Raw genomic sequence first — 14372 nt, 5'->3', positions numbered from 1 at the left:
CGGGGCGGGGCGGGGCGCGGCGGGGCGGCGACGGGGGAGGCACTTCCGGTCTGGGCCCCCCTCTTAACCCCCCTCCCCCCTTCAGAACCCTCCCGCGCAGGTGCAGAGCGAGCCAGAGCGGGGAGAGGGACGCGCACCGCCACACAAGACGCCTCGCCACCGCGTGCAGGGACGCGCGGACCCAGCCCCACTTCCCGGGCAGGGGCCCCAGGGTGAGAGAGGCCCCAGGAGGGGACACACAGCCCACCACTGCAGACCAACATACGACGCACCCCAACACGCAGTCTGGAAGGGCCGAAAAGGGAAGGCCAGGACGTTGGGACTGGGCCCCAAAGCAGTGAGAGACACCCCTCCCCCCAAAGAAGCCCAGGCGGAGTGGCGTCCGCACACCACAGCTCACACGAGACTCCCGGGAGAGGATGGGGCGAGCTGCACAGGTCAGGAGGGGCTACACGGGGCAGGACCGCTCAGCTCCAGCACGGATGCACAGCACAGGATGGGACAGGCCACCACGGAAGGGGACAGAGTGAGCAGGGGGCAGGCAGGAGCACAGGCTCCAACACACCGCACACACAGCGGCACATGCCCGCCACGCACAGGGAGGGGAGGGAATGCACTCAACAGAACAGCCAGGGGGAGAAGGAAGAAGCCGAGGGCGAGCGGGACCACCTCATCCAGCTGGCAGAGCAAGTGACCCCCAGACCAGGGCCAAGGGGAGGCCCAGAGAGACACCGACAAACAAGAAACAGAGGCTGACGGAGAGACTCGGTGCGGTGGGGGGGACCTCGATACTCACCCGGGGCCCAGAGCCGGAGACGTGCCAGGCGAACACGCACACCGGTCAAGCGCCTCGGACATTCGGGGCGCAGGGTGGCGGCCCAGCCCCGCCCTCTCTCCCCACACTGGCATTTCTCTTCCTCCCCACCCTCAAACCGTCCCCACTGGCCAGGACACAGACACATAGGTTTGGACACATTTAATGGAAGGATGCTACGGACGAGGGGACCCTTCCCTGATGGAGGGAGCAGTGGGGGCGGGTGTCATCTCGGACGCCCGATTACGACCATCCCTCCACCTCGGCCTTGCCCGTCTGGGAGCCCAAGCCCTGGAGTGCTCCCCTCTGGTGCTTCCCCTCCCCCAATACCCCAGGTCCTGAATTCCAGATCAATCAGACAGATGCAAATTCATGCACACGTTCCTATGTGCTAATAATGTGCACGCACGGCCAACATGCATGAAGAGAGACAGACGTGTGCAGAGGCCCCCCCCGCCCCCGTCCACACGCAGTAAGAGGCACATTGCCATCTCTAGAAACACTTGTCCTCATTCTCAGACATACGGATCCAGGAAAACACAGATGTGCAGAGCCACCATCGTGCAGCCGTAAATGACAGCCACAGACGCACCCATGTCTACAGAGCAGGACTGACCCTGTCTCCGTCACAGGCGTATGCCCGGGGCATCCAGGGGCAGGGGCCTCCAGCCACACATGCACACGGACACAGGTCATGTGCACCTACAGAGCCTCACAGAAGACACGAACACACTCGGGGCGATCATCCAAGGGTGCGCGCCCGTGTAAGACATCCACTCGTGGAAAGCTTCAGTCCTGCTCGTGCACAAGCACCCATCCACACACCTCCAGGCAGCCCTCCCTTCCCATTCCCGACCCGTCCCCTCCCTTCTCACCTCCCTGGGCCAATCCCATCCATCAAGCTTCAGAAGCAAGTCAGCCAGCAGCCAGGGAGGGGAAAGGCGTCAGTGTGCCCATCTCCCCATCCCCACCCCACGCCACCCGGCCGGCTCTGTCCACGCCCCGTGCAAGGCATGGGATGCATTTGCTTCCACTGCACGTGACTGCACAGAGACGGGGCACATGAAGTGGGGGGGGCAGCCAGCCACATGTGAGCTCCCCGGGGCCCCAGGTGACTGCCTCTCCCCACCGCCACCACTGGTTTTTGACTGCCCCAGAGCTGGCTGGTCTAGTGGCTGGTCTAGTGGCTGCCAAGGCAGGTTTGGGACTGGGCTGTGTGGTCTGAAGCGAACTCTGCTTTCCCCACCCCTGGACCAAACTTTACAGAGGAGGTAGACGCTGGACAGGGAGCTGAGAGGTGGTGGGGTGCGAAAGGAGGTGGAGGGCGCTCCAGAGTGTCAGGACAGTTACCTTGGGGCATCGAAGCTGTCGTAGGAGCCCACGGTGTAGTGCCGGAAGAGCCTCTTTGCCTTGTCACTGCGGCTTTCTGCAGGGGGACAAGGGATGACCTTGGACCCTCCTCACTCTGGAAACCACGAGCCCGCCCCCATCGGGAGGGGGAGAGGAGGGGACAAGGGTACCCTAGGGTGCATCTGGGACAGCCAGGGGCCCCCCATCACCTTGCTTTCCCTCCTGCGAACGGTTCGCCACCTCTTCCAGGCAGTCCGAGGGGAACCAGCCGACGCGACCTTTGACCTGGCCTTCCCAGAAGCCGCCTTCCCCGATGCTAAGCACTAGGCAAGGGAGCAGGGACACAATGTTTCAGCACACCGGATGCACCGCCTGTCCCCGATTCCCAAGGCTGTCCTGACTACCGAGCGTCCCAGGAAGCGGCGAAGGGGCGCGGGGGACAAGCAAACCATGTCCCCTTTGGCAGGCCAGCTTTCCGGATCCAGTGGGATCGTCGAGGGGCCCTGGGGGCAAAAGGGCCAAGTCCTGTGACGCGGTCCTCACAGGCTAGGGACGTGTCCACACCTGGCTCTCGTCTCTCCTGGTCACTGGTTACGGCTCAGTTGTTCTGTCGTTTCCCTGAACCCCCCACCCAGGCAGCCCCGCCCAGCCCCGCTATCTCCAGAAGTCTCCTTGACCCTTAATCGTCTGTCCGTCTGTCGTTTGCTCCCAGACCCCTCCCTCCCGTCGCCTCTCGTCCCTTCCCCTGGCTCTGGAAGGGAGAAGAGAGGACAATCGCCTCTTCCCTTCTCTCCGCCACCAGTGGCCGGAAGCCCAGTCTTGCTGGCCGCACCCTACTAAGAGCCCGCAGAGCGCCTGGCGCTGCCGTGCTGGGCACCGACAGGGACGGCAGGGACAGCCAACGCTCCCCCTGTGCCAGACCCCTTCGCCGGGCGTGCTTCCGTTGTGTCCACTTGACGGAGGGGGAAACTGAGGTTTGGAGAGATGAGGTCATTTGCCCAAGGCTCTACGGCTTAGAATTGGCCCAGCCTGGATGTGAACACAGCTCTGCCTGTTCCCAGAGCGAAGGCTTTTCAGCCCCTAACGTTTGCTCCCACTCCGTCCACACGTCTGGTTCAGCGGTCCTCCGTCTCTCCAATATTTTCACGGCTCGCACCCACCCTGACAGGGAACCGAGTTCCCAGTTGACCCGTGAAGAAGCTTAAAGCTACGGCAGAGAGGCCCCTTGCCCGCAGACGGCGTGAGTCACGCTACGGTTTGCGACGGAGCCACCTGATGCTTGTCTCTGCACAAAGCACCTGCCTCAAGAAAATCTGGGAAACGGAATCGAGGAAATGCTCAAGGTCATGCAAGAGCAGGAGATGGGGTGACCAGGGGTCTGGGCGCTCGGCTGGCTGTGCCATGCCTGGCTGGGGGGTCTCGGAACCACGCGGTCCTTCGTTCACGGGACAAGTGTTTATTTAGTGGCGGTCGTGAGTCAGGCATCAGGCCAGACACTGAGCAGAGAGCACTTGAGCACAACCAGCGTGGTTCCTGCCCTCATCAGCTTCCACGCTGGAGCCCGTGACAGGCGGAACTCTACAAGCGACACTGCGACCGGAAACTGAGGTCGGCGTTTGAGGGGAGAGACGGGGTGTCCGGAGAGAGGTCAGGTGGGAGCATATGAATTGGATGGCAGAGGGGGTGTGACATTCAGGCTGAGACCTGAGGGATCTTGGGAGTCGAGGAGGCAGAGAGAGAGAGGACAGTTGGTTCAGGCAGAAGAATACGTAAGCAAGAGCTCAGTGTGGAAAGGGCTTGGGCGTTGGAGCACTGGGGAAGGACGGGGTCCCTGGAACCCTGTGCGTGAAGGAAACGGTGGCTTCAGATGAGCTTGGGCTGGCGGTGGGGGGGTGGGGTGGGGCAGTGGAGGGCCTTCTGGGCCCAGCGGAGGCTCTGGGCTCGGATTCTGAGAGCAGAGGGAGCCACTGCCTTATTGGGATGTGGTGAAACTTGGTGACATCGTGGATGTAGGCGTGCTTTGAGGCAATTAAGTGTCTTTTAATGAAAGGGAAGGATGTAAAAACAGGGCAGTGTGTCCTCTCCCTGCACGGAAGTGTTGGGCTTGAAGTTCAGAAAGAGTTTGGAAGATACTGCCCACGGCCCTCTGCCTGCCCAGAAGATCCCGCATCCCTGGCCTGTTACTCTCTTTTCTCGCCCTCTGAAGCACCGACCAATCCCCCCCACATTCTCTCTCTCTCTCTCCCCGTCCTCCCTCTCCCTCCTCCATACCCCCGGCATGCTGCCCCTAGAGGCACTGCCCTGGCCCCCACCACTGGCGCCTGCATTTGATCATTCACTCAGTTGATTCATTCATTCGTTCGTTCGTTCGTTCATTCATCCATCCACTCAGCAGATGTGCGCCGAGGCCTCCTGCGTGCTGCGTCATTAAACGGGGCCCCGGCGCCCCAGAGACCGGCGCCGTGTAACATAACCTCGCCTTCGAAAACTCCGGCTCTGGGGAGACAGGCTACAAAGTAGATGCGATCACGCAATCCAGCCGATTCTCTGACTCCTGCTCCATTCACGCCCTGTCTCCCAGGGGAGGACACTCCCAGCTCCCCTGGGCAGCCAGGGTCACCCTCCTCCAGCTGCCCGTAGCGGGGGGCCATTTACGATAACGATGCCGCGCTTACTGTGTGCGAAGCCCTGTTCTCGGCACTTCGCCTGAGCTGATTCCTTTAAATCCTCACAGGGGCACGTTCCCTCATAGATGAGGACACTGAGGCCCAGAGATGTCACTTGCCTGAGGCCACCCCGCTAGAAGCCAGGATCTGAACCTAAGCGGCCTGGTTCTCCAGCACCACACTCGCTCAGCCTCTCTGCACCTCCAGTCCGGGAAGGAATCGCTGGCCCGCCCCGGGCTGACTACTGAGTCTGGGGCGTACTGCCTGTCTCCAAACCACTGTGCTGTCCAGGAACGCACGTCGCCAGCCCCATGGGGCCTGCACGTGGGGGCTGCTGGCGCTGTGCATGTTTTCCGGACGAAGACAGGAAAATCGAAGAGAGGCGAACCCCTATGACGGCAGCCCCGTTTAGGGGACCCTTGGCTTTGCACACCTGCCATCTCGTCAGAACCCCGTAAAGTAGGCACCGCCCCGTCTGTGAAGCCGAGGTGGCTTGGCCTCACGCTCACACCGGTGAGAAAGACGGCCGGGGTGGACTGGGCACCCAGGGTAGGTCGCTGGCCCTGCCTGAGGCCCCAAGCCTCCGACCCGGGGCTGGGCTCATCTGAGACCACCCAGCAAGCGCTCCGGTTGGGCCGGGCCTGGCGTCAGGGTCCCAGATGCCGCCTCCTCTCAGTGACGTCCTAGTGCCGTCCTAGTGACACCTTGGGCTCCTCCAGGCAGGAGGGGGCAGCTCAGGGCTCTCTGAGGCCTCCAGTGTGCCTGGGACACACCGAGACTGTGTGTGCTGCCCGGCCCTCCCCGGTCGCGGGCCCTCCTGCCCACGGCCTCCCCCTCACCTTTGATCTTCTCCCCCTTGCTCAGGGAGATCTCCCCCTCGGCCTGGGCCTGGTAGGACTTCACCGCCATGAAGGAGCGTCCGGGCACCGCGGAGTAGAGCTTCCGGCGCCTCCCACGACTGCCCAGGGAGCCGCCGGGCCCCGCTGAGCCGCCGGTGCCCCCGGTGGGCCCTTCCCGCGGCGTCCCGCTGGAGCTGCGTACACAGAGGGTGTGAGAGGCGGGCGACAGCGAGGGAGGGGGCGCCTCTGGGAGAACAGGGGTCCTCGGAGGGGCGGAGCTGGAGCGCGGGGGCAGGAGGCGGGGAGCAGGCCAGCGTGGGGATGGGCTCTGCCTGGGGGACGGGGCTGAGGCTTCCCCTACCTGGGCCGTCCGCGGGGCTGCCTCTTGGCCTCGTCGGGGTGCCTCCCTCGGGACGGGGAGCGGGCCCGGGCACCCCGAGGGCTGCTGGCACTTCGGAGGGTCCCGGTGCTGAGCTTGGTGCTGGGGGCCGAGGGCTGAGACTGGCCTTGGGGCCCCGGGATGGGGCCAGGGGCCCCGGCAGACGAAGTCCCCGGGGCGGCGAACACCATCCAGTCGGGCAGGGCCATGCTGGTGTCACTGTTGGCCCGCAGCAGCGCGGGGGGCACGGTCAGCCCGGCGCTGGGGGGCCCCCGTCGCCGGGCGGCATACTTGGGGGACTCCTGGAAGGGTACTGAGAGAGCGCAGCAGCGGGGGAGACGGAGGCAGGCGGCAGGGGGCACGCGGGCAGGAAATGGTGGGAAGAGGCACGAGGGGAGAAAGACCCGGATGAGAAGTGGGGGGCTGGAACCGCGCCCCCTACACTGCTCAGCCATGCAAGGCTCTCCGAGGTTTTTCTTGATCCCACCGTGACCCCCAAATCAGGCCAGACTCCCCGACCCTCCCGTGCACCCCTCCAGTACCCCAGCAGGTTCTCCGTCAGCCCCAGCCCCTCGCTCACCGGTGTCCTGTTCTCGATGGTTTCGGATTAATTCCCCCAGCTCGAAATTCCCGGCGATCACTGCCACCTACGGGGGCCCAGGCACCCGGGAGAGGGGGCAGGAAGCACCGTGAGGTCCCCGGCCCGCCTCTCCCTTCACCCCGCCCCCCGCAAAGCTTCACCCCAGTGACTTCAGCCTCCCTCCCGCTGTCCCACGTCCCCCGACCCCTGTCGGCTCTTCGTGCACCCCCAGACCTGGAAGGCGGTCTGTCCATTGTTATTCTTCACGTCCTTGCTGGCCCCTCGGTACAGGAGGATCCTAGCACAAGTCTCCTGGAGGCGACCGTCAGTAGACAGCGTCAGGAGGAAAAACATCAAGGTCACCGTGAGTGGACCCAGGCACTGCGCTAAGAACTTCGGAAAAGTCTCAGCTCAGCCTGCCCTGCCCGGTCCAGCGGCCACTCCTGAGCCCTGCCCCACGGCCAGACCAGGAGGCACTGTGAGTTAAAGGCACATCCCGTTTCGAAGATTTAGCATGGAAGAAAATAATTCCCACACCTCTAAGAATTCTCACATCGGTTCTGTGTCAAGCAAGATGCCCCCTGGAGACGACGGGTTAAATTAAAGACGCTCCTAAAATTCACGTCGCCTGTTTCTTTTCTGTTTTAAAAAAAACGCGGCTCCTGGGACACGTCAAACCACACGTGGGACTCGCACTCGTCTGCTGGGCGACGCTAACCTAAACCAGGGTCTCTCGGCCTCTGCCTTGCAGAGGCTCGGGCCAGGGGGAGCGTCCCGCGCACTGTGGGGTGCTTAGCGGCATCCTCGGGCTCTGCCACTAGATGCCAGTAGCACCACTCTCCTCAGTGGTGACAACCAAGCATGTCTGCAGACAGTGACAAATGTCCCCTGGGGGTGGTGGTGGCAGAAGTGTTTGGGCTGAGAGCCACCCATCCGTGCCTCGCGGAGGGCTTAGTGCATGCCAGGCGCTCGGCACTTCAGAGGCAGAGGCTCCTTGGGTCGCCCCAAAATCCCGTGAGGTGGGAATTCCTGTCCCCTGATTCTGGACGAGGACAGTAAGGCTTCAAAAGGAGCTCAAGGTCACGGGGCTGGGGTGTCGGCGCTCACATCCGAACCCGGGTCCGTCTGCCTCCAGAGCCTATGTTTATGCTCTCAGCTACATCGGCCGGAAGGGGACAGCGTGGCGGGGATGCGGACCAGGCCCTTACCAACGTCACTCGCCTGTCACTCCCGCTCACTCTGGGGATCAAAGCACGGCCTAGAAAGCACGGCCCGGTCCGCCTGGTCTGCCCACCCCGCCGCCTGCACCTTCTGCCAGCCACGCCGGCCTCCTCCTGTCTTGGACAGGTGCAGTCCTGCCTCGGGGCCTGGGCGCCCGCCGCTCCGTCCGCTTGGAACCCTCGGCCCCCCCATCTACACATGGCTCGCTAAACTTCGCTCAGGTTTTTGCTCAAATGCCCCCTTTGCAGAGGGCGTCCTCTGCCCGCCCTGCCCAAACCACGGCACCCCGGTTCCTGCTTCGCTTTTATTTATATGGCACGTGCTGCGTCCCCGGCATTCTTCTAAGCCAGTAGGAGCTCGTTTGCTTCGTCACGCGGTCTCTCTGGAATTTCGTTTCTCTTTTATTTGTCTCGTCAGCATCCCCGCCCCCACCACACCGTCCATTGCATGGGGACGTGATTCTGTCTGTGGCACCTACATCTGGACTATGCCTGGCCCAGAGGAGCTGTTCAGTAAACAGGTGTTGAATGAGGGAAGGTCTCTTGCCCTGTGTCCTGGTCCGGCCAAACCCAGCCTGGCTTCCGGCTCCCAGATGCTGATCAGACCAGCATCGCACCCACCGAGGATGCTTGTACAAGCCCATCCTACATGACAGGCTCAGAGAAGGCAAACCTGTGCCCAAGGTCACACCTCCGGCTAGAGAAGCAGCCACGACTCCGACGGGGCCTTCTAAACCTAGTCCTTGTCTGTTTTCCTGTGAACACACGACTCTAACTGCTCAGGTCAGTCGCTAGTCAGCGTGTTTTCTGAGGGTGCCTGTGACTGCGCGTGTCTGCGTGTGCTCGCGCCATGCCCCCAGCTAGACGGTCGACCACTGCCAGGTGTGCTGCTGCACACCTGCATGCCCCCGCTGCCGCCTGGCCTGGCACACGGCCAGAGCATCGACACCGGCTCCCCCAGCTCTTCGCTCCGCTCCTCAAGAACCCCGTGGGCACCAGTGTCCTAGCATCTCACGGTATCGTGATGATTTGCTTCCACGTCGGCCTCTTCGCCAGACCACGACCTCTCTCCCTCCTTCCCACGCCCCCTCCCCAGGGCAGGCGCCCTGCTGCATCAGATTCAGCTCACATCGAGCACACAGTAGGTGCTCAACGTGCCCGGAAAGGATGAGGATGGAGCGTGTGGTGCCGACTCATTCGAAATCCGTTTGCTCAGATCTGTCCATTCATTCATTCACTCATTCACTCCATCTTGAAGCAAACACTCGTTCAATGTTCTGAGTTGGGCTCTGTGCAATCTCGGTGGGGGGGGAATCCATCCACTTACGTACTCACTCATCTAGGCCTACTACGTGCTGGGGCCTCGGGCTCAGCCCTCTCACAGGCTGAATGTGGACCTGACTATCCCCAGCAGGGGCCAGATGGGCCTGCCAGGAGGCCTGCGGAGCAGGGAGTGGGGGTGTCTGCCAGACTCAGCTCTGGGCCCGGGGAAGCTTACAGTCCGGGAAGGAAGACAAGGGGAGAGAGTTGGAAGAACACCTCACACGCGTCAGGCGACTGCTCCTCAGTCACCTCGCCGTGAGCAAGCACACGCTCGCCCACGTGGTCCTTCCTCGTGGACCCATGGCACAGACAGAGGGACGGCCGAGAAGGGGGGACGGCTGAGAGCCATCGCTCCCGCCACCTAATCCTTCACAGTACGTGTTCTCTAGTTCAAGGTAACGGTATGGTTCTCGTCTCCTGACTGCATCCTGACTGATAACGGTTATGATAACGATAATGACAACTATTATTATTAGAGCTGCCTTCTGGGAATGAGCGCTTCACACACCCCCTTCCATCGGCTGACGTCGCTCCCATTTCAGGGAGAGGACCGAGCCTTGGAGAGGGGACAGGGCTCGCTCAGGGGACCCCGGGCTGCCCGCGGGCCATGCGCACAGGCGGCAGGGCCGAGGACGAGGAGATGGAAGCCACGGGGAGAGGAAGTGACAGCACCATACTGGCCTGGCCGAGTCCTCCCTCTGCGGGGGCCAAGCTGACTGCTTGCTGCCGCCAGGCGGCGTGTGGCTACCTGCCACGTCCCTGGCACTGCAAGCTCTGACGAGGCAGCTTGGGCTGGGCCGTTCTGGAAGATGTCCCGGAGGGCGGGAGTAGCGGCCGGGGTACTGGGACTAGCAGCAGCTGGCCAGGCCTTGCCCTGTCCTCCCAAGTCACCTAAGGGCAGGGAGCCTTGGGGAGGGAGGGAGTGGAGAGGCCGAGCCTCTGAGGGGTCCGAGCCTCTGAGGGGGCTGAGCCTCTGACGGGGCCGAGCTGCCTTGGATGGCCTGTCCGTCGCATGGGTAGCGCCTGTCCGTCGCATGGGTAGCGAGGGGCCGGGGTCACAGAACACGGGAGCAGGTACGTAACTCCCTGCCGGCTCTTTATCACTCACGTCTGCTCCTGAAGCGGGGACCGCCCCCTAGCCCTGAATCGCCATAACTTGTGACGTGCCCATGTCCCCCTCAGGGACTGTGACATGGCCTTTTCTCTGTCCCCTATGGTGGCACCCAGCAGGTGCCTGAAGGGAGACTCATGGGGCATAGAACCGCGGGTTCTTTTCCCTCCCGGGCATGGTCCTGACTCCTTTCTGGCTCGCCCGGGCCTCAGCCCCTCACCCGACGCCCTTTCTCCCCTCTGTCTACTCAGCTGACCCCCGCCTGGCCTGCCACAGGTGGCACCCCCATGCCAGCCCCACGCCCGGGGCCAGGCCCGTGCTCCCACCGGGACCTGGCTGTCCCATGACCTCCCTCTGAACACTCTGGGTTGCAACGGCCGGCACATCCCGTTGGAGCGGCTGACCGTCAGGCTCGCTCCTGGGCCCTCGGCGCCCAGCTCTGGGCCTGACACAGAGAAGACACCCAATCGGGACTTGTTGGATGGATGGATGAACAAGCGAGCGAGTGGATGGGGGACGAGTGGACGGGGGACGCGGGGAAGGGGTGGAGGGCCCGGGGCGGCAGGGAGGCTGGAGGCAGGGGGAGGGCCGGCCGCACCTTATTGTAGAGAGCGCAGATGTGCAGGGCCGTGTTCCCCGAGGCGTTCTGGGCTCCGGGCTCAGCCCCGTAGAAGAGCAGGTGTTCCAGATGCTGGGAGTGACCCCGCTGGCAGGCCTGGGGAGGACGGGGAGCCGAGGAGGCCGGGTCAGACCCTCCCGACAGCCGCGTCTGTCCACGTCGTCCGTCCCCCCGCCAGGAAGCCCTGCCTCGACCTCCCCTTCCCCCTTCCTGCTTAGACACCCAGGCTGTCAGCTTCGCAAGCCATTCCAAAGCCTCGGTGTCTGGTCCGGCCCCTCCAGAGGCCTGAGAGGCTATCCCCAACCGTCTTCGAGGTCAAGGCGTCCAGTCCCCTAGTCCATCCAGTGTCGACAACCCCATCTTCTCCTCTTTGGGGGCCATGGACTCTCACACCCATCCCATGGATCCCCAGCCCCTGGACCACGATCCCTGATCCCTGACCCCTCTTGGGGCCCAAGCGCCCCCCCCACCCGGCCCCAAGCCCCTCCTGGCCAAGCGGGGAGCACCTGGTGGATCTCCTGCCAGCCGTTCTCATCGGCTATGCCCAGCTGGGCCCTGTTGTACAGAAGCAGCTCACAGCAGCGGGGGTCGCCCCCCACCATAGCCGTGTGGAACAGAGGGGTCAGCCCCCGGCGGTCCTTGTAGTTGGGGGAGCCCCCAAGGTCCAGGAGTGCCTAGGGAGGGAGACAAGACAGAGAGTGGTCACGGGAGTGCCGGCTCACCCCGAAGGTGGTCCACACTGGCCTGTGCCCATCTCGGTTCTGCCGTCAGGCCCTCACGCCGCCCTGAGCCTGGCCCGTCCTCTCTCTGGACCTCTCCGAGCCTCTCCCATCCCCTGTGAACAAGGAGGGGATCGGGAAGAGGACCCCCCTCCAGTGTGCCATCCTGCCCACCGTCCCCGAAGGCTGACGCTGGATGAGCCACCGAAGGAACTCAACGCCTCAGTACCCACCTCCTCGGCAGAATGGTCATGAGAACTGAGTCTGGATGCAGGAGGCCCCTGGCTGAGGGGGACGCGTCATTAGGACCAAGACCCCAGAGACGAGGCACAGAGGAGGCCGAGGACAGGCTAAGCTTGGGCCAGCCCCACTGGGGCGGGGGGCTCGGGGGCAGGGAGTGGTGCCACTCAAGGAACGGCCTCGGGCACAGAAGGCTGGTGGCATTGAGCATCACCAGGAGACGGTGTTGGTGGCAGCCCTGTGTGAGGGCAGCCTGCAGCGGCACTGTCCCCCCGAACATCGAAACCACGCACCCAACGTGGCAGCCGCACGTGGGATCCTGAGCCCTTGAACGTGGCCAGTGAGCCCAAGGAGCATAAGTATTGATTTCAGTTCATGTTAATCGATTTAAATTGAAACAGCGCACGCGGCTAGCGGCTACTGGATGAGACGGCCTGGCCGTGGAGGCCGGGGGCGGGGTGTGAGCAGGAGCCCCGTCTGGGAGAGCCCAGCGCCCTGGGGGGCCAGAGAGGGTCTGTCCACTCAGGGCATCAGGCAGGTCTCTGCGGCTGGTGTGCGGCTGCATTTAAGGTTCTTCAAGAAAGGGTTGGAGAAAGGGAAGGAGCATCTGCTAAGCTGGGTGTCTGTGAATCGGGGTGTTGGTCCCCAGCTATGCACCCCAGAGGCAACCTGTGTGTGAAGACGAATCTAGCGGCCTTGGGCTGGCGGGGGTGGCGGGCACGGGGAGAAAGGGCATTTTAACAGGAGGCTGGGCCACAGCTCCACGTGTGTACCCTGTAGGTACCTGGGGGTCGTCTGCTTGGGAGGAGAGGGTGTGTTTGCATCCAAGAGAAGGGGCAGTGTGTTTGGGGGAGTGAACGCCAGGCCCGGAGGGGTAGACGGAGGCTGTCTTGGGGAGCTTCGGGGGCCAGCGTCTGGGGAGGCAGGTCGAGGGGCTGTGCATGTGGGGGAGGGTCTCTATCTGGGGACAGAGAAGGGAGCTCCCTATGCATTTTAAGAGCCACAAAGAGAGAGAGAGAGGCAGGGCCGGCCTCAAGCTGGGTCGGAGGGAATGGGGGACACCAAGCGTCTGGGTGTCGGGAGAGTGATGTCATCTGCCTGGGCATAGGGGAAGGGTCTGTGACATTGTCAGCTACAGCTGGTGAGCCGGGCACACCTCGGGGACTGAGGAGCGTTTCAGATTCAGCTGCAGGGGTGTCAGTGCTGGGGGGAGGGAGGGGGGGTCTGGGGCAATTCGCCCGGTGCAGTCCGTGTGGCGAGCATGGCAGTTCGGGGTGTTGTGGTCTGGGGCAGCTGGCACCTCACCGTAAGAGCGAGACAGTGCCGGGCACACGCGGCCTTGTGCAAGGCTGTCATGCCGTCTCGGGCCCGGAAGTCGATGTGGGCTCCACCCAAGCACAGCGTTCGAATCACCTCTACGGAGCCTTCCGTCTGGGCGGCCAGCGTCAGGGGGGTCTCTGAGCGGGGGGACAGGCCAGTCATATGCAGGCCCCAGGCCTCGTACTGGGTGTTCCCCCCCAGAGCCCCCAGTCCCCTCCCTACCTCCTGAATCCGAGTCATGATAATTGGGGTCCAGCCCCTTGTCCAGCAGCCTGGCCACCTTGTCAGACGTCCCAAGCTGCACGTACTCCAGGAATTTCTTCAGCCCGGTCTGAGCCGTGGATAAGAGAGAGAAGACAGGCGTGTCAGGGAGCAGGGGAGAAAAGCTGGGGTCTCAAGCCATGCCGTCCAGTGGAAATACACGGCAAGCCACATGTGGCGTTACAAAGTCCCTAGCAGCCACTACTTTTAAAAGGGAAGAGGAAATGTCGATTGTGTTGAAATTCGCTTTAATGACATCTCTCTTTTTAATGTACTACACCCACCATTCCGACGGGCGATCCATGTGAAATTTATTAAGAAGACATTTTATTTTGGGGGTGAGGGTGGGGGTGACACCGAGCCTTTGAAGACCAGTGGGCATGTCACACTCACAGCAAGGCTCGGCTCGGGAACCGGCCACACTAGAAGTGCCCAGAAGCTGTATGTGGCCGGTGGCTGCCACAGGGGACGGCGTGCGTCTGGAGGCTGGAACGTTTGGGGGACAAGGACAAATGTGTAGTGAGGAAGGGTGAGGATTTTCCCCAAGTGTCAGGAACCCTTCACCTCGCTGCTGAGCAGAGCAGCCCCCTGGCTTCCTCCTGGCTCTCGGGGGACCAGGGGGGACACGGGGGACGTGGACAGCAAGGTGACTAGAAAATAGGTGTGGCTGGGGGTGGGGACACCCTCAGACCTGGCAGAGATGTCGGCTGTGGGGCTGGGGGAGCTGCAGGATGTCTACGAAACAGCCCCCAGACAGAGTCAGGGTCCAGGCTAAAGAGGGGCGAGGGGCTCCGCGTGGGTGTGGGGGACCCAGGAGTTGAGACGGGTGAGTCCGAAGACAAGGAAAATGGCCGGAGGTGGTGTGGATAATGCGCAGAGGAACGAGGGGCGAAGAGGGACGTTTAGATGGGGTTATGCTGGGGAAGACGGG

General features: G+C 63.0%; 1 protein-coding gene across 1 annotated transcript in view; it reads right to left on the bottom strand.

Moving 5' to 3' along the window:
* Positions 1–14372, bottom strand: part of SHANK1 (SH3 and multiple ankyrin repeat domains 1) — a 42526-nt gene that overhangs the window by 25705 nt on the left and 2449 nt on the right. The window contains 11 exon segments of the mRNA XM_039878704.1: positions 1700–1716; positions 2165–2240; positions 2374–2487; positions 5670–5863; positions 6031–6361; positions 6629–6695; positions 6863–6940; positions 10881–10997; positions 11408–11575; positions 13166–13317; positions 13403–13511. Of these exon segments, the coding sequence (XP_039734638.1) occupies positions 1700–1716; positions 2165–2240; positions 2374–2487; positions 5670–5863; positions 6031–6361; positions 6629–6695; positions 6863–6940; positions 10881–10997; positions 11408–11575; positions 13166–13317; positions 13403–13511 (1423 nt within the window).

Source organism: Pteropus medius, unplaced genomic scaffold (assembly GCF_902729225.1).
Source record: "Pteropus medius unplaced genomic scaffold, Ma_sr-lr_union100, whole genome shotgun sequence".
Taxonomy (NCBI): Eukaryota; Metazoa; Chordata; class Mammalia; order Chiroptera; family Pteropodidae; genus Pteropus; species Pteropus medius.
This window is presented reverse-complemented; position numbering and strand designations above follow the sequence as displayed.